The sequence below is a fragment of the Haliotis rubra genome, unplaced genomic scaffold (genome assembly GCF_003918875.1).
Source record: "Haliotis rubra isolate DU_JTF1 unplaced genomic scaffold, ASM391887v1 Scf511, whole genome shotgun sequence".
Lineage (NCBI taxonomy): Eukaryota > Metazoa > Mollusca > Gastropoda > Lepetellida > Haliotidae > Haliotis > Haliotis rubra.
In genome coordinates, this window is record NW_025767204.1 from 486,581 (window position 1) to 506,943 (window position 20,363).

General features: G+C 39.1%; 1 protein-coding gene and 1 long non-coding RNA gene across 2 annotated transcripts in view; one reads left to right on the forward strand and one right to left on the reverse strand.

The window, feature by feature from the left end:
- LOC124292288 (titin-like) overlaps nucleotides 1-20,363 on the reverse strand; it is a 194,577-nt gene that overhangs the window by 83,554 nt on the left and 90,660 nt on the right. Inside the window, exon 4 of the mRNA XM_046729354.1 lies at nucleotides 293-325. Coding sequence (XP_046585310.1) covers nucleotides 293-325 — 33 coding nt within the window. The remainder of the gene's footprint in view (nucleotides 1-292; nucleotides 326-20,363) is intronic.
- On the forward strand, nucleotides 6,969-8,408 carry LOC124292290. The gene is made up of 3 exons (XR_006902406.1): nucleotides 6,969-7,003; nucleotides 7,374-7,483; nucleotides 8,356-8,408. It is a non-coding gene; the product is annotated as an uncharacterized LOC124292290 (long non-coding RNA).

Genomic DNA, 20,363 nt, shown 5'->3' on the forward strand with positions numbered 1-20,363 from the left:
AAGTGTGATGCAGATACATTTACTCATCTGATCATCCACACAAAGATAATTGTGAGAAAAGGGTATTCGATGAAAATCAGTTTTAGTTTCGTCTCATTGTGTGCTTTTTGGCAAACTAAATCTTAATAATCTTTGAAAAAAAATTGCGAAAACAAGATAAAGCCTGGGCACATTAGCATAGAAATTAAGGGATCCGGGAGAGTGATATGAATGTTTGAAATTACTTGAACCTGTGGGCATTTTGAAAAGTAGAGATGCTATAAAAGAAATTATTTGTGAGAAAAATACTTACTTTGTCCACTCTGTGCTGCCTGTGCACTGGCAGCTGTAGAGACAAAAATGATGAATGTAATTCATTTTTACGTAGAAAGTCTTTGAATGAGAATTAGAACTGCTACACATGAAGGTGAAAATTTATGGGTGTCGACTTCTGTCATATGAGAAACATTTCTATTTGGAGTATATTGTTAGTTCTTCCGGAGCTAACTGAATGACATACACATAAGATGAATAAGTTCCTCATATTACAGAAGTTGACTTCCATAAACATTCACCTTCACTTAAACGTAGCTGATGGGTGTCAACGATACTCGCACATATTCGCAATTTCGAGAAGATCAGATAACAAGTGATGGAACTCTTGTACATTTTGTCAGGAACATTTACTTCATTATGATGGGTTTCCGTTATGGGAGTGATTTAATTGTATCCTCCAGCGTCAAGCACCTTTTCAATACATAGAATATACCAGCCTTATTAAGGTGCAAAGCTAATAGCCATGGAATTAATATTAACACCCAGTAATAGTAACTAGAAAATTGTTGTTTACCACATTATGTAATTAATAATAAATAGATCTAATACATGTGTAACACATAACTGATTAGTTCAACCATCTATTTTTGACAATGTACGTGCTTTCAAAAAGGGAATAATAATAAAGAAGAATATATTTATTATTTTTACTCATTTTGCATATATCATTTCAAAATAGCATCCATTTCTACTCTTCAATTTTGCACGGCGTTGATCATGGTGATGCAATAGGCATAATGATCTTGCGTGATCATGGTATTAAAACGTCTGCGTGATGCCTGTTATCTACTGGATATTTAAAATCTGATGACTATGATAAAAATATAACTCAATGTACCCCATTACCCATCCCACTCCAACTCCAGATACAGCTACAGTTTGTTTTAAGTAATAGGAAAAGGGACACATTATGGAATATAGATAGAAGGAATCAGATAAACTGTTGATAGAACAACACCATGATAGTTGTAGGTTGTTAAATAATCATGGTTTAAAAAGGAGAATAAATATCTTCACATTTCCCACATCTTGAGAAACCATTTACACATTTTATACTGAACATCTTCAATAGTTCAATAATAATGAGGTGCCATATACTTCTGCACCATAACACACTATAGAAAAAATCATGCCATCAAATATCTTAAATAAATCTGGACATGGTATATTTTCAACGTTCTTTTAATATCTGTACAAAGTCATAATAGCCTTTTCACTCTGTAGACCAAGAGTAGTTAGTGCTTTAGTCCAAATAACTATAGGTGTTAACACAATACCCAGATGTCTATAAAAAGACACAGTTTCTAGATACACACTGGTCAACAAATTCAGAGCACTGTAATTCTCCAAAATTCAAAGTCAAATCACTGATTATGTGTTGAACTATGTTTGTATGCACAGCCCTAAAGTATAATAAAGTAATGCAAAAGACTCCATTGCAGCATTTACTCAAACTGGTTAACTGCTGAATAATTGCTGATATCAAATTATATGATTATTAACATGTATCAGATCTATTCTAATATCACCAGGGTTATCATGCTCAAAATTATCAATATACATGTATAGCAAATGTATACTGTGATACTGGCTTCAAGCCATAAAAACTACAGTACTCAGGACAAGAGTCATTGGTAAAAAATCACAAATAGCGGAATGTACATCTGTCTAAAAGATCATCTTCAAATATATGTACTTTTAAGGCAATGTATGTATTTTTATGGTAGTGTATTAGCTTACTGATCATACTGTGTATTTTTATACATTCATGTAGCAAAATAGTCTGTCAAATTCATTGTATTCAGCAGTATAATTGTGTGTATTTTTATGTACAGATCATTTGATTCCCCATGTTTATTTTAATCATAATCACTACAAAATGACTTGGTTTCCTGAAATCTGGAAACCAACCGTATACTGGGTAAATGGGGAATCCAGTTGGTTTCCATTCACTGAAACTGAGTAACTGAGTTTCCAACTAGATTCCATTTTGGATTCTGTGATTTTTGAATTTCCGTAAATGGAAACCAACAAGAAACTAAGGTCATAGGTTTCCTGTTGGTTTCCATTCCTGGAATTTGCAGTTGGATATTTCCATGAATGGAAACCAACAGAAAACCATAAAATGTAGTTTCATGTTGGTTTCCTGAGCACTGTTTTGAACAAGTAACTTAAGAATTGTAATGGTCTAGCATGAAGTTGAACATCCTGGCGTCCAGTTGGTTTCCATTCACTGAAACTGGGTAACCTAGTTTCCTAATAGAATGGACACTGTAAACTTATAGTGTCGGAAATGGAAACCAACAAGAAACTTATGCTTATGTGGGCACTGTCGGTTTCCATTCCTGAAACTTAGGTTTGCTTTCAATATCAAATATCATATTACATTATTATGTAGAATAATGAGGTCATTTACAAATATAATTTAAGCTGATTATGCTTTGATGGGGAGAATTGGGGTGGGGGTGGGGTGGGGGTGGCTGGGCAGGGCGTTCGGTGGTTAATATCATGATATTGCGGTGTGTCTTGATGATACAAAAGACGTTTTCATTTCTTTCATTTCTTTCCCTTCTTTGTTTTTTCACTATCAACAGAGAAATGAGGTAGTATCATATTTACACTACCATACACAAAAGATTGCGCAAAAACATTGTATTTATACATACAAATGGTGAGGTAAAGGAACAACAATTAAATATGGCCTTTGTCCAGCTCTCTCAGTGCACCAGGCACACTTAGACTGGATTCTGTGGATTGGGATGAATGAGGCAGGTCCAGGGCTTAGTTGTCTGCTTTGCCAAACTCAGGTTGGTGGCAAATAACCGAGGTTGGAGTCCGATGACTTGTACCACTCGACAACAGCAAATATATGGTCTGTGAAAGTTTCCCCGGTTGTCTCAATTGTGTGTTTCAGGAAGTATTTTATCTTTCCTGAGCGGTAACTTGATGCTGATATGTTGGATCTGTCATCAGTCCATGATAATGTCAGGGTGCTGCACTGCCCATATCCATCCTAGGTGTAAAATTCATTGTTGAACAACATGGTTGGACAGAACACCAGATCTGGAACCTGAAACAATACAAAATTTGTTCAATGTGGTCAGAAAATTATAAAATATTAATACACATTACAGAAAGTAGAAATTTCTCCTTGTATTCACAAGAACGTTTCTACCACACAGATAGAAATATTGCACACATATGGCTTATTTGAGCATTTGATTTACTTGACTTGTAGAGTTAATCATGTCTAAAATTAATATACCTGAGCATTATTTACAATACAGTGAAACCCGAATAAGTAAAACTCCAAGGGACCATGGCAAAAGTTGCTCCTTATCCGTATTGCCACTTATCCATTCAAGCAAGTTGTATCACATTTCCAAGTAAAGTAAATAGACATCGTATCCCCATTGTATCACGACAACCTGACCCCTTCACCTGGACCATTCAATAAATTATCTGCAGATCAAAATAAAATAAAATAAATAGATATATACAAATTTGATTCATTTTTTAACAACACTCATCATTAAAAAACATTTCATATACAAGTACATGTAATATCACCTGTTATGATATCACACATTTGAATCAGCATCACACTGTCGTTTCACTATAGGGTTACACTAATAGTTTCACACGGAGAATGAATCAACTAAAAGAAGGCCTTGAATGAACGAAATTAGATGTTTAAACGGCCTTGATACATGTCTGGTTGGTTTTCATACCTTTTCTCCTTTGCTAGCATAGGGAATCCTGTCAACACTGTTGTTCCATCAGATTGTGACAACCATACTGCACAATTTTGTGATCAATGGTGGCACTCTGTTGGAACTTGCCCCTCTACTCAGATCCACCATATCCAGTGTATGGCAGATTTGACACCGATTTGGATTAATTATGACAATAAACAACATACAGGAAGAGACTAATTAGTCGGCTCGTTAACAACGAAGTGGTTGATGCCAGGTGATACATGGTAATTGCTGCTGAGTGTATCCACAAGGACTGGTCCGAGTATTGTCACATTTCTGTTGTAAATTGTCCGAAGGGATTGTTGAGAGAGAAAGGTTTACTAAACAGACTTGCCACTTATTCGTTTTTACTTATCCATCATGAAATAATGAAGGTTATTGAGAAAAAGGTTTACTTAACCAGGGTTGCCATTCATCAGTAGTTTACTTATCGGGGTTTCAATGTATATAAAGTAACATGTAAATATCATATCCTGAATTATAACATTTGAAACATATGCAAAACAAAAGATAGTATCAATGCACACCTCCTCTTTGTTTTGGTCAATCAAGGATGGGGCACTTGCTTTATCTGAAATGACATAATAAAACAATGATATGCAAGAATAAAATTTTGAAAGGTGAATTGACTCAGCATATAAAGGTACATTAGTCAAACTTTCTATTTACCTATGAACTGATGCTGTTGTTGTCGAACCAAGATGCTGAGTGTTTATAAAGAACTGATCCTTTCGGGACACCAAATCACTATACTGTTAGAATTTGTATTTACATAACACCATGATGTCACCAGACTATGACTCCTACTCTATGTTCCCCATATTGTATGGGGAATGTATGCAGAAGACTTTGTACTTCTGTGAAACATCATTAATGTCTTTAGAAATAATGTACAACTTTATGGTATATCTAACATTGAAAAAACAAACACTAAATATGTATTTTTCATAATAATTATCATAATAATTGAGTTAATATTCTAAGTCACATTTTATCTAATATACATGTATATGGATGAATGGTATTCTACGATGAATACTACTGTAGTAATGCCGAATCATAAACGTAAAAAAATAACGTTTGCTTTGGAATATGAGAAAGAGTATTTGGGATGGTAACAATAATGTCATTTAAACAATCGTCATCTGGTACTTACATGATGGGATTTCTCAATAACCAGAATATCAAAGATTTACTATGAATTGAGGTAGTTGAGGGTTTAAAGTGAGTAACATTTACCAGTAAAAGCGTTTATAGCTAGTATGCTTTAACACTGAGAACTTGACAAATAATCAGTGTCAGGTCAATTGAGTGTCGGGATTCGTTTGTCGGCTTCCTTGGGCTTGTCTCGTCTTAGGGGCTCCTATTATCAAATTGAAATAGCTGTAAAAACAATGGGAACTTACCTGATCATGTGTTGACAGACGAAACCATGTGTTGACAGACGAAACCGGAAATAATGAGTCGGTGGGCACGCGAACTCGTGAGATTTCATCAAAACAACGATTTATGTGCCAAAGTGGTCAATTTCAACTTTTGTCTTGAAATCACAACCAAATTGGGTCTAGATAATGTTTTCATACCTGCCAATCGAAAAAGGATTACGTATTTGTTATTACCCACAATGCCCCTAATCCCGTTTGTAACCCTCAATATTGCCGCCATTTTGTCTCTTGATCTCAGGAGTTGTTTTGAAAGTAGCCCTAATCTGTGGCACCCGTTTATACGATATGCTATATAAGAAACTCAACACAATGGATTATTCCTACGCTTGTACGTATTATCTAAATCGAGAAAATGTTATCGAGAGTGTCTCTAGAAGCTTTGGAGGTTCGTGTACGCGAACTGGAATTCAGCAGCAGTCGTCGATCACGGAGAGAGAAACAGAACGTCCCACGACCTTATCAGGTACAGTGAAAGTTTCTTGATATTACATTTCCCAATAGAATGTTATTCGTTTATCGTAATAAATAACTAGGACAATAAATATTATGATGACTTGATGGAACTCGACAAGCAAATGCGTGTGGACATTTTGGCAAGGGGATTATTATTACCCAGTGCCCCGTCAACTCAAGAACTCATTCATAATGAAATATTATGTTTGAAATAAATATATAGACCACATACATATCCAGCTATATTACTGACACGTTGTAAAGACTCAAGATCACTTCCAAACGTATTTAGATTTAATAAATACGAATATTTTCTTTATGTAAGAAAACCAGTGTTTGGAAATTCGTTTAAAGTTTGTTATTGAAAATTGCTTTTGATATTTGAACCAGTACAGGTGGGGATAGCCAGTCATTTTGTATTTATAGGAATTCTTTGGCCAAATTTGGTGCATGGTTACAGATTGTTTAATAACAATCAAACACTTCCATACAAAATTTCTATGTCTTGTTAGTTACAATTTCATATATATATATATATGCCTGTATACCTGTACATATATATATATATATGTATATATATATATGATACTATATTGGTGTTGAGTGGATACATTATCAATTCAATATTTTTTAAACTGATTTGGAAAAGGGTTTTCAAACTAAGTAAGATATTATTAATGTATTATGTAATTTAACTATATTATTTGATGTAAACAATTTTACACTTATGTCAAGAATTTTATCTGAAGAGATGTGGATTGTGATGCACAGAAAAGTTTGCATAGAAAGTTTAATAATAAAGTTGTTATTAATAGGGATACACTTATACATTGTCAATTTAAAATAATATATGAATTATTCATATCTGGTTTCTTTTCATATTATTGTATTCTACTGATATTTATTCTTCTGTTTTTGCCTTATTGTTTTCTTAATCGATTAATTTCTACATTTCCAGCAATCCATTAGGGCAGTGGTGGAAAAATTGAAGAAGGCGACGACCGATGACCAACTGATTTTGACCTACAACAGGTAACTCAAATCCTTCAGTATAAACAATTCTGTGTACATGAAAAGAAATTACAACAAAGTTATGGCCATGTTGAAGGTGAACATCTTTTCATATTTGTATTAGCACTACATTCATGTCATTTTGTAATCCTCCCTACAGAATTTGCAATGCACAGCCATATTATTTCAGTAATATAATTTCAAATATTATTGTTTCTTTAAAATGCAATTGTGAAATAAAGTTATTTTATCCAGTCTTCACTAGTACTCACAATGCTAAACCATGTTTAAAAAAATGTAAATCCTATAAATCGGGAAAATGCATAAAAACAGCTACTATTTTTTAACATCCAAATGGAAATACTTTCTACTTATACATATCTCCTTTCAGAAGCTTTTTGGTGGGTGTGGACCAACAAGAGGGATGACCTGAGAAGACAACAAAGTGGAAAGGCAGAGGCCCACAGGTTGTCTGCTAAGAACAGCAAAAGGGTCAGATCAGTAAGTACAGAATATCTAATCATTCTAAATTCTAATCTTACACAGGTTAAAGTTTTAACATAAATTTGATTGGACACAATTGGAAGTTAATGTAATTTCTTGTATTGTACTGTGACATTCAAAAGAAATTTCAAAATGAACATTTTTTAATAAGTTTTAAATAGTAAAGCACCAGTGTATAGTTTTGTTTTAAATGTGGGGTCATTCTAGTCGACTAGAAACTGAATGGGAGTTCCCCTCAATCTTATATCTCACATTATTGTATTTGCAGTTTCTAACAAGTGTGGTGGTGTTAATAAATAATTGTTAATTGATGTGTTCAAGGTGAAATGTTCAGACCAAAAACAACTGTGTAAGAAAATATGCTTCCTTTGACACAATAATGGGTAATTCATAGTTCTATACACATAATATCTAAACATGATTTATGCAACATTCAGAAGATAAGATGGCTTTCACAGGAACATTTTGCAGATAAGTAGGCAACGACAGTGACCAGTATTTCATAAATTTAGTGAGCATTCATAAGGTATATTATTGATTCAATGTCAGTTTCCCATAAGTCACATTTATAATTTATTGAAAGAGAATCAGTCATGAAATGTCCAACCCAAGCTAAGGAAATATGTCCTTCTCTCACTTGTGTCTGTACTCTTTCAAATTTCATTAAGTTGTACTGTGATTGAAATCTTTGCCCCTTTACAGGTCATTTCAGGTGATTAGTTAGATTTCTTATTACTACTTGCTTATACAACAGTAGTTTCAATTTAGTTTTCCTACAGCAATATTGGGTGTTTTTTCTTTTTTCTAGCTACGGATATTGTTGACGAATGCTTGTTTGTACTGATTGTTTATCGTTTTCTAAATTTCAGAAACTGGAAAGCAGGCTGAAGGCCATTGCAACCATAGACTGGCCGGAGAAGAAGAAGGAGAAAGTTCTTCCTCTCTTGAGGAAAGAGCTGACATCACGCATGGTGTCAGACGAAGAGGATGAAAATCTTCTCTTGTCAACTGCTTTCTGGTGGGAAAGCAAGAAACTTTGTTCATATAAGCGACAATTGGACTACCAGCGGTTGTTCAAGGCTACTGCAAGGGGCCGAAAAAATATGAAGATGTGGGGAAGACATCCAACACAAGTCCAACACGCTGATCTGCCACTGGACATGCCCAGTTGGGCAGTGAAAAGTTCAGCAGAAGAAGACCAGCTGAACACCACTGCTGATTTTGATTCCTGAGACGCATTTCTGATGTCCCATGCTGTGATGTTGCTTGAATATTGCTAAAAGCGGAGTAAAACTATACTCACTTACTCTTATGTCCCTGATGCATATGTTATGTACATGTAGCTAGATACATAATTAATTAACCATGTTCACAATCAAAGAGTTTTGACTGTTAATAAACTTTTCATTCATTTGTGTTCTATTCTGTTATTTGTCATCTTAAAGGTTTTACCATTATTCAATTGTATAAAATACCTGATTTGCTATCTGATACATGAAACACCTGGGGGAGCAGGTAAATAGCCAGCATTCAGTTTCATAGAAACCAGGTTTGAAACAACAATATTCTAAACACATGGAAAGCAGCAGGAGCTTAAATGGAGGAGTGGGTAAAGTATTATGAAAGTTATGACCTGGAAACTAGGTTGAAACCAACATTAAACAAAACCATGGAAACCAGGTTGAAACCTACAATAAACTAAAAATGGAAACCAGGTTGAAAACAATAAACTAAAATGGAAACCAGGTTGAAACCTACAATAAACTAAAAATGGAAACCAGGTTGAAACCTACAGTAAACGTAAAATGGAAACCAGGTTGAAACCTACAATAAACTAAAACATGGAAACCAGGTTGAAACCTACAGTAAATTAAAACATGGAAACCAGCTGGATACTGCTTGGAGGAGGTGGGTAATGAAACGCACTGGAAACCATCCGGAAATGGTGCAAAATTCAGTTTCAGTTTTCATGGAAACCACACTGAAACTTTAGGAAACTACATGGAAACCAACTGGAAATGGTGGTTTCCATGCCGTTCCTCTCAGTTTCAGTGTTCGGAAACCAACTTATTTTTGTAGTGAATCCTCTTCCGAGAGCAAGGGATTACTATCGCCAGCATTCTGACTGCATTGGGCTTCATCATATCAACCCTAGTCTTGTCTTTGACAGGATACCCCACACCCCACACCACCAACACCACCAAGTGGTGGGGGCGTCAGAGACTGGGTAAAAACACCTGAAATCCCTCAGGGGGAGGCCCTGGCTAAACTGGCTGGTAAGGCCACCGAAGCCCTGCCCGGCATCCTGGGTAGCATCGTCTCGTGGCTGCTGAGCGCTCTGGCTAAAACTGCCATGTGGCTCAGTCAAAACCTGTGGGCAGCCATCGTCGCCGTGGCGGGTTTGGTGTACGTAGCGGCTAAGGAATTTTTAACCAAATGAGACCCAAAGCTACCCCACCAACCACCAGGGCTGTTTTACGATCGATGTGCTGCTGATTGGACGCCTGAACGTGTGGGGTTGGGGCTGTGTGTGTGTGTGTTGAACCCTGGACTCCGGGGATGGAGCGACTATACCCGTTTCACCGGTCGTGGGTGGTGGTATGTGGGGGTGTTAACATCGGGATTGACGCCCAACTTTTGGTCTGCCGTGGCTATGACTATTTCGTTGTTGTAGCCCACCACTTTTTTTACTCTCAGTTGCATATCGCTCGGAGCCATGTACAGCCCCACGTCGAAGACGTAGTCGACTTTCGACCTGGCGTATTCCAACACGTCTTGGTAACGTTTGATTGCGCTCGGGAGATCAACTGGAGAATTAATAGCATCCTCAACGTTAACAACGAACTGTTTCTGAGCGTCGTAAGCAGTCCCCTTACCGAGGATGTTGGAACGCGTTTGCGTCTGCGCACCCAACAACAACCACACGTACGTTAGAATCGAGTCGTTCAAGCGTTCGTTGCCGGCACGAGTGAACCCTCTCGACATGTCCAGCATAAATATTTTCCAATTGTCTTCAACGTTTGGGGGTTGCTCGACCTTTTTTATGGTGAAACCAACGTTACCTTTAAAGTCCATACGATCATCCCGCCATTCGTTACTCGACAGAGTAAATTCTGGCGAAGTAAACCTCGTTTCAGTAGATCATCGCTGGCTTCTTTCACCGGTCTTGACCCAATGAGTATGGGTTTAGGAACAATGTTGGATAAATGTATGGAAGAAAAATTGTGCTTCATATAGTTTGTCATTATATCTTTCATAATGCTTTTACGGAGAGCCCACAACTGTACGGAATACCCAACCTGTGGTTCACGCCTCCTGGTATACGCCAATCTGTTTTAGGGTCGATTCCGAATTCACCACAAATCCGTTCCGTAAGCACGCCGATCGTACTGGTTGTTTACTGCGTCCCATGCTTTGTCCTGTGGGAGCGGGCGCTGATCTCTATGAGGATACGCCTGACCTGGTAGTACACATGAAACATGAACACAGACTTACTCAGCGGTCCACGCCGAGTGTCAGTTAATGTCACACCACACCTCGTTGTAAGCGCAACACACGGCGAAGTTGAATTGATTCTGCCAGAACTGCATCTGGTTGTTGAGCAAAGCATGGACTGCCTTGACGTTAGTCACCGAAAGCTTATACCGGTTGAACACATCTATGAACTGGGCGTTGAAATACAACCCAGGAGCAACCACAATCTTAATGTGGGGAAATCTATGTCCAGTTTAGGGTAAAAACACCCTGGTTTGTACCTTTTTAAAGTATTATATAATGAGCATATATACTCTAACATGTACATAACACTCCCAGGAATAACGAGCGGTGAGGCCGTTCAGCTGACGCACGCGATCGATCATACATTGGGTCAACTCAAAGTAGCACTGTGCGATATCACCTACCTACCGCGATGGACTAACATCAATGTCAACAACAACAGGCTGATCGTCGGTGGCTCTTGCAGCCAGATAACTGACGGCTACTACAGCGTGTGTTCACTAAGCGACGAGGTCTTCAAACCATTGGGGCCGAACTCCAAGAAGAACGACTCAAACGGCACAGTGGTGTTAATCAACAACGGAAGAAAACCCTTGAGGCTCAGTTAAGCCGACCATTGGCGAGGACACTCGCCTGACGAGATAAAACCAATGACTACTGTCACAGGCATGAAAGTTACCCGACCTAGTACCGTACCGAGAGCTGTGCATTCATCTCGGTCAGGTGAGCATAACGGACAACATTCAAAGGGGTCACCCTTCCACGATACTGAGAGCCGTACCGGTGAAAACGGAGAAATACAACGACGGTAGAACTGAGTCGTTTTGCCACGGCAGTATAAGAGGTTAACCCAGGGCAACTTCCCTGAGCTGATCATATCGGTGTTAGATATAAATCGTAATCCCGTGAATATAGGATACCTCAGCATAACGCTGCACATAAAATGACCAGCACTCAAGGCCCCGGAAGGAGTTGAAAAAAAATGTATCAATGTGGGGATCTCCGACCTCAGGGACATACGCGGATTCGACGACCCTGGAATAGATGGTAAATTGTACGCCTTGCAACTGAAAACAACATTTACAAACGCGTTGAAGTCCCCATCATTGGTGGTACTAGAAACCTAGAAAGTGATATAGTAGATACCTCAGGAGCAGCCCCCAACACTCGGTACGACCTAGTAGTCTGGTAGGATGGGTACAGAATTCAAGTCCGTGGAAGTTTTGTGATGAAAGCAAGACATTGTGTTTTTTGTATTCATCAGACATGCTAGTTAAATAAAAAGTTTGGTTCCAAGCTGAAATATGGTGCAAATAGTACTTTTGAGCACTGTACAAAGTGGTTGTGGAAAAAGGTTGCTAAAAGGTCAGAAGGTCATAATTGGAGAGTTGAATATTTAAAGTTTGAGGTTACTAACTTTATCCAAGTGTGTTTCTCTATTTCATGAAATATTTTATTAAAAGAAAACCCCAAAATATATTTTTAAATTAAAACAAATAAATATAATGAACACTCCCCTCTCAAAATGGCAGCTAGCAGACGGATTTAAGCAGATGTAGGTTTGTGCATTTTGTAAGTACAGTGGACTCCGTCAATACCGGCCTCTGTAAACACGGGCACTCTGTCTACATCAGCACAAAGTTTCTGTCCCGGGAGAAATGCATGTAATTATCATTTAGAAACATCTGTAAACATCGGCATCTGTCTATTCAGGATATCGGCATTGTTTTTCAGTCCCAACGAACAAATTATTATGAAAACGAATCTGTAAAACCGGCACATGAAAGACAGCGTAACCCTTTGATGCAATTAGGTCCAAAATGATGTAACAACACAATTCGCTGTGACTCCCCAGATTATTCAGAAACGGAAAGTGTTAATCAGTATCTTGTTAATCAGTGAGTGGTACGTACCACTTACATAGAGTAATTAATGAATGTAGTGGGCAGTTTGACTGTAAAACAAGCAAGTGTTGATTCGCGGGTATTGACTCCCGAGGTTATTCAGAAACGGGAAGTGTCAATCAGTTTCGTGTTAATTAGTGAGTGGCACGTGTCACTTACATAGAGGCGAATCGTTTGATGGCGGGTATCGTTCGAAAGCTCTGAACATCAACAATATCACTGTACTCTTGCCGAGAGTATTTTCACATTTGTAAGAAGCGATTTTATTGGATAAAGATTGGTTTCTAACGACGCTTTTCACTACAGTCTGCTTATAAGGGTCGTGATTGGTCAAAATCAGACACGTGACCTAAACAGCCACTCATATTATGGAAATGGATACCGTCCTCGTAAACGAAAACTTTTAGATTAAAAACAGCATCTGGGGGTAAAATAATGCTATTCTGAACAAATAAGCAAAGACATCGCTACCTATACGTAAATTATGGAACTTATTGGACATGTCGTGCTAGGTTTATGGCCTATGACAAAAATGCTTCATGCATATATTTTCGCATTAAGCATCGTGCTATTGTAGACCCGCTGCCGAAGCATAAACAAGAATCGTTGTTTTCAATAACATTGCGAAAAATAGTTTATAATTTTAATTCTGCCGATAATATATGATCAGTTGAAATTTAATAAGAGTTTTCAGACATTTTTATTTGAATGAATCAACATGAATGTGCATTCAGACACTGCCTTGTTTCTTATTCAAACATCTTGTTAATGCTAAAGTGACAGTACGACAGCGAACGTCCGTGTGCGGAGGCGTCATAAGCGAACCTAAGCTAAACCGGCACTCTGTCAAAACCGGCATTTTTATTTGGTCCCGACTGATGCCGGTATTGACAGAAGTACACTGTATATGATTGCTTCATTTCATCAACTCAATGTAAATCAAGTTATTAAAGAACAGTTATGTATGAAACAAAAAAGAGATGTTTATTTTGTTTGGTGAGACAAGGGGCAGTCCTTATTTCAAAATGTAGTATGTCAATATCAGGTTATGATTTATCAATTTCTTATTATTACGCTTGAAATGTTTCTTCTAAAAGCAGAGTTCTTTGAAAATAGATAAGAATATAATGAAATGATGGGGAGAAAACATTATTTCTACTTCACACTCTCAATTAAATCCCTTTGAAACAATTTTCAAGTCATTAGATCGAATAACTTTCTAAAATGGTTATAATCTTTGAAAAACATATACAAATAAATGTGGGGAGAAAACTTTATCAGCAGAATAGGAGAAGACACGGTGTCCATGTTTAGTTTGTTTGACTTTGGGGATAACAAGAAAGTGTTGATTCCCTGATCTGAGAGATCTAGATGGTGCATAAGCCTGAAGAAGATCTGAGAGTTAGACTGGAGCTGTGTTAGTCATGCACTGGTATGCGAGACAGAATAGTTTGAAGGAGATTCTTTGTTTCACGGGCAGCCAGTGAAGATCCTTTAGAGTTGGTGTGATGTGCTTTTTCTGGTGATCTTGGGAGGTAATGAGAGCAGCTAACTTCTGTATGCATCGGAGTTGATCAGTGACACAAGATGGAGATCCGGCCTAAAAGGCTGCTACAGTAGTCCATATGAGATGTGACTAGGCTGAGGCAGAGAGTTTTGAGGCATCTTTGGTAAGAACAGTCTGGCCTTTGATATTGTGGAGATGGGAGTAGAAAGTTTTAGTAACATATTTGACGTGTTCTGTCATACTTAGATCTTGATCGATGACAACATCCAGATCGTTGACAGTGGAAGAAAAGAGGAATGGTTGCTCCACAGACACACACACACACTAGTAATGTCACACTGCTTGCGTTTTCCAGCCTGTCCCAAAAGAATGGACTCTGTTTTCTCTTAATTTAATTTCAAGGCATTTGATGACATCCATGAATATCTTCTGGCAACAGTCTGATGTCTGACAGAGAGACGCTCTATAGCTGACTCTGTGTTTGGTTGAAATAACTTCCACAGCTGCGTGTCATCTGCGTAGAAGTGGTCAAGATTAAAGTTTGCTACAACAAAGCCAAGTGGAACAGTGTAGAGGAAGAAGATGATCAAACCAAGCATGGATCCTTGAGGGACTCCGCACTCCAAGCCTAGATGCGGCTGACACAGACTCACCAACAACAACGGTTTGAGTCCTGTCCTGTAGATAAGATGCCAGCCAGGATAAAGCTGAATCCAAGTTCTGTATCAAGTCTTTGAGGAGTCTCTGGTGATCAGTCGTGTCAAAGGCACCCTGCTTAGGCCAATAATGTGAGCAGGGCGTCTTGTCCCAGGTCAATACCACATCGTAGGTCATTCTGGATCTTCAGCAGGGCCGTCTCTGTGCTGTGGTGTGCTCTGCAGGCTGATAGGAACACCTCATAGAGGTTATGCCAGGAAAGGTGGCCCATGTGACGACTGGAGACTGCACGTTCAATGAGTTTGATATATGCTAAGTTTGAAACAGGCCTGTAGTTTTTGGGATACTCCTAATCAAGGCTTGATTTCTTCAGATGTGGCCTTAAGTAGAGCTGACTTTGAGTACACTTGGGGCATAACCAGATGAAGTAGAAGAGTTAATAATCAGCACTAATGTTGGTAAATATCAGTGAAACTATCAATATGAGTAAGAGGTGTGCCATCAAACATTTTGGAGGAATATCAGCTTCATCCATAGCCGCAGAAGACGAAATCTTGTTATGAATGTTCTTGGATCTTTTTTGTAGAAATAATCCGAAAATGTCTGTGCTATTACTTCATTGTCATCAGATGTCGGAAGTGTCAATTCAAAGTGTTTACTCAAGATACTGAACAAAAGTTTGAAAACTACAACTTTGGACTTGACTCGTTGGCTTCAATCTTAGAATTGAGATGTTGATTTGTCTGATGAACGTTGTTGAGTGATTTTTGGCTGAAATATGCATTTGGAGATGAATCTCCAGGAAAGATTGTTTTCCATCTGCGTTCTGCTTTCCTCTTGTCTTTTTTTCGCTTGTCGAACTTCAGGTGTGAAGTCGCAAGCAGATGTTTTAGTGACTATTATGACTCTGTCCTTCACTTGTGCATGTTTGTCTCATATAGCAGCTCAGATAGAACTCTATTGTATAGCAGAACGAGACTCTCAGCGTCAGATGGTGGCTCAAGTATAAGGTCTGAGTTTAGCAAATTGTCTTTAAAAGTATCCATATCCAGGGGAGCGCATGTTCCTACAGCAAGTAATCTTCACATTTGAACTGAGTATTGAGAGGTCCAAGCTCACAAATATATGGAAATGGTCAGAGAGCTGTAGATCATATACAGGTACACAACTGACACACGCGTCTGAATCACGGGTAACTATCCAGGCCAGAGTGTGTCCAGCTCTGTGGCTTGCCTCTGACACAAGCTGTACACACAGTTGTGGACTTCAAGATGATTAATTATTCGTTTAGTGTCATGGTTATAATTTTTGTTGTCAAAATGGAAATTGAAGTCGCCTACGATGATAATAGCTACTTTGTCCACTTATCCAGTCTGTGCCGAGACGGTGCCGAGCTGTAATTGCTGCCAATGGTGGCCATACAAAGAACTGACTTTGACGCCATCTTGTGGACTCAAGAGAACAGAAACACAACAGTAAAGGCTTTGTCTATAGACGTTTTGAATTTTCACCGTTTTACCATTGGGATTACATGAAATAATAGCTCTTAAACTAATGCAAGAAATTCTTCTAAAAATGGCTTGTGCGTTTCTTTTTTTGAAGAGTTTATTTCTGGTTTCCAGTTTCATGTAACAACCTCTTCTATAGTTAATAAACAGGGTAACAAGTATATCTCCTTTTCATATTGTACTAGTTCTATACAAAATATATGCCTTGTGAAGAAATGGGTTTTTATTCATCATAAAAACTTTTTAGAGCTAAAAATGACTCTTTAATGTGAATTTAAGACTAAAATCAAACTAAAAGATCTGGTGACTTACAGCATATGAGAAATATATTCCGTAACCAAATATGCATGGTATTTGATATAAAACTATTGTTCTGAGTTTTTGCAACTTTTTCAGTTCCCGGTTAAATTTTTGGTGTCCATCTTTGATTTTGAGCTAAAAATAGCTTTCGCATCAATATTCAGATTGGAACTAAACATATTTTTAAACTCCTTTAACATGAAACACAAAAGAATATATGATTTGCTTTCATCAAAAACTTTCACGGAATCCAATAAGCTCCTTGACTATAGTCCGCATCGGTGATGATAGATGGGCAGTATACCCATCGTTCGGAGGCAAACTGTTCCTGTTAGAAGATGTTGAGAGCAACGTGACGGCCATCACAAAAATAAGCAGTATTCCCCTCGTCTTAACCAACGCCGACAAGTGGGTGTTGTTGCCCGCTAAAGGCAACTGGTTTCTCAATATTAGGCTCGGCTCCCCTACGTGTTCACGGAGAACAAAGACCACTACCTAAACAAAGTCGTGAACAAACGGAACCCTGCTCGTGGCTTACGTCCCGAATCAGAGGCGTAGTGTAGCCATCCGCTCAGTTGCCAGTATGGCAGCCCACATGCTATCGAGTAAACCTGGAATGCAACACGTGACATTGCAGTTGGCGGCTGAATTCGAAGGCGTGGTCAACATCCTGGAGAATCTACCGGAGAACTCAACGCTGGTCATCCAAGTCTACCTAGGGGAACCATCGCGGGATGAAGTCGAAATCGTGAAGGGGATCAAACTCCGGTGGGGAAACCAGTATCACGTTTGCACTGTTTACGTGCGGGTGGGTGTCGGCTCCAACACTAGTCTGCAGGGGTCAATGTGACCGTGGAAGACACGATATCACTCATCAAGATCTTCCTACCCGACAACATACACATCATGGGGTGAAGTGCACCCTGAACTATTATCAGAAAACCAGTTGGAAACTATATCGTAATAGTATTATAGCAATTACCAGTCATCGTCCAAGCGCTACGCTTGACCTAGGGGACATGGAGGGATTCGATCAGCCTGGTGAGGAAGGTGGCTCATACATCCTGCTATTAAGAGACGGCGTGTACATACAGCAGCCTCTGGCAAACTTTAAATAACCAACATGGTTAATCAACATGACCCTCACCACACCTTACATCTCGATAAACAAAGTGGTTTATCTCCGAAATTAGGAACAACGGTATTTTGCTCGGGGTTTTCATTCCGGAGTCTATTGCATATGTCCGGATAGGTATTGGTAAACCACACAACACATTAAATTCATCAGGAAAAAATCAATTAAGGTTTGTCGTCAATGCTAGCCAATCGGTGTTTATGGATATATCCCCACGCTCCACACTCATCATAGAAGTCGTCTCTTCTCGAAGATAGCCCCGGATAGTTCACCAGTACCACTTTTACCCGGGGTGGCAATATACTGGTGCACCGAACACATATACCAACATTGTGGTATTGTCATACAACCGGATGACTTAACGGATCCCAAAGACCCCTTAGTAAGCCTCCGTGGGGTTTATGTCAGAGCAGAGGCACCTATTAGCTTCTCACCTATTACCCAGCCTGATGGCCTGGAACTTGTAAGCTTCAAATACACTACACAAGTTTTAAATAGCACACAATTAGAAAATATCTCATAAAATATATTATATGCACACAGAATGGGTCTGTATATCCAGCCGCAGAGGAAGTAGCGAAGACCCTGGAAACTGTAGACGGGTTCCGTTTGAGACAGTTATGTGATGTAAAACGCCAACTAGAACAAGACCGCGACACGCGTAAAGCACTATGTAAGAAGTACCATAAAGCTTTCAATATCGTGGACGGGGCTGATACTGCCCTTATGACAACCAGCATGGGGCTGGGGGCGGCAGGTGTTGGGTTGTTAGCTACCGTCGTGGCTACCCCGTAGTGCTAGGCATTGAAATAACAGCTGGGGTGGCAGGGGTGTTAGGGTTGGCGCTTTAAGTTTGCATCACGCAGACTGCATCGTAAAGCGTTGAAACACGACGAGATCAGGGTTCTGGCCGAAGCAAAACTGAACACGGTAAATGAGCGTATTTCCACGGCACTCACTGACAGTTAGATCTCAGAGGAGCAGTTTCGTTCAATCCTCTCTGAACTCACAAAATATAACAAAATGAAACAAGAGATTCGATCCAAGTCTCGTAAGTCTGCTATCAGCGAGGACGAGAAAAAAAGTACATAGAACAGGGGAGTACGAAAAGCCCATCAAGCCTTTATAACAAACACCAAAGAGATCATAGGCGATTCACATTAAACTGTTTCATCGAGGTCAACGTGACATAGTGTCACGTGGAGCGATGATGCAATCTAAGGATAGATGATGCAATCCCAGGACAGACCCATTAAACCGAGATACTTCAGCTAAGTCCCCGGTAGCTCAATCGGTTGAGTGGTGCGGCCCATTATGTGTAGTTTGCGCAAGCTGTACATGTGGGTTCGTATCCTGCCTTTGCCTCTGCAACTTTGTGTGATGTGAGAGAAAGGAAGTCAACACACACCCCTTGGGAGGAAGCGCAACATCTTTCTATTACTCCCTTGGGGAATTGTGGCTGCCAGGGACATTTTACTACTTTTGGCGGGGAAGTTAACCGGGGACTCAAAAGCAGTAGGGGTAATGGTGGCGGGATCAAGGGCCTGACAAAAGCTTTATTTGTGAAATAAGGCTTTGCAGAGGCTTTGCTGGACTTGAGCCAGGACTATCATTATATATACTACTACAGAACATGAATTACTGTATTCTTGTGTGTATGTTTACCCAGAGAGTTCCTCATGGTATAATAAATTTAGTACAACTTGTGAAAATAGCATCACTCTTTTCAAGAGACATTACTGGAATTATTATCAGTTCATGAAACTGTGCACTTGTTATGTGGTGGCGACTTTAATGCCAGGACTGGGTCTAATATATGCGGTCAATTTCTTGATTCTGGCATTCATTGCCCAAGAAATTACATTAGAATCAATGAAGGAGCGCAATGTCAATATCTGGTGTAACCTTTATCAACTGCAATAACAACCATGACCCTCCTCCTCATTGAGAGAATCACAGCCACCCAATAGCATGCTGCATGTGACTGAGATTTGGACTTGTGTTCAGAGGATGGTGATCCAAATCTGGTAAAAAATCCTGTCTAGGATATCAATGATGTAACGTTGTCCATTCAGAGTTTGTCTGATCGTCACAAAGTCACGTTTACAGCCATGTAAGAGGCACTGCCATATCATCAGTTAATCCCCGCCAAATGGTACTTGCTGTAAAATATTCTGTTGGGCATATGCAGTGTTTCTGCGGGGCCAAACACAAGCATGGCCATCATTTGTTGACCAAATAATGAACAAGTGGAACCTTCTCCAAGTCCTCAAATTCCAGCTTGACCCCAAGTTAGTCGTGCTGCTTTTGTGCTCTGGGGATAACAATTAACGTGTGGCTCTAACACCCGGTCGAGTTCGAAAGGTTC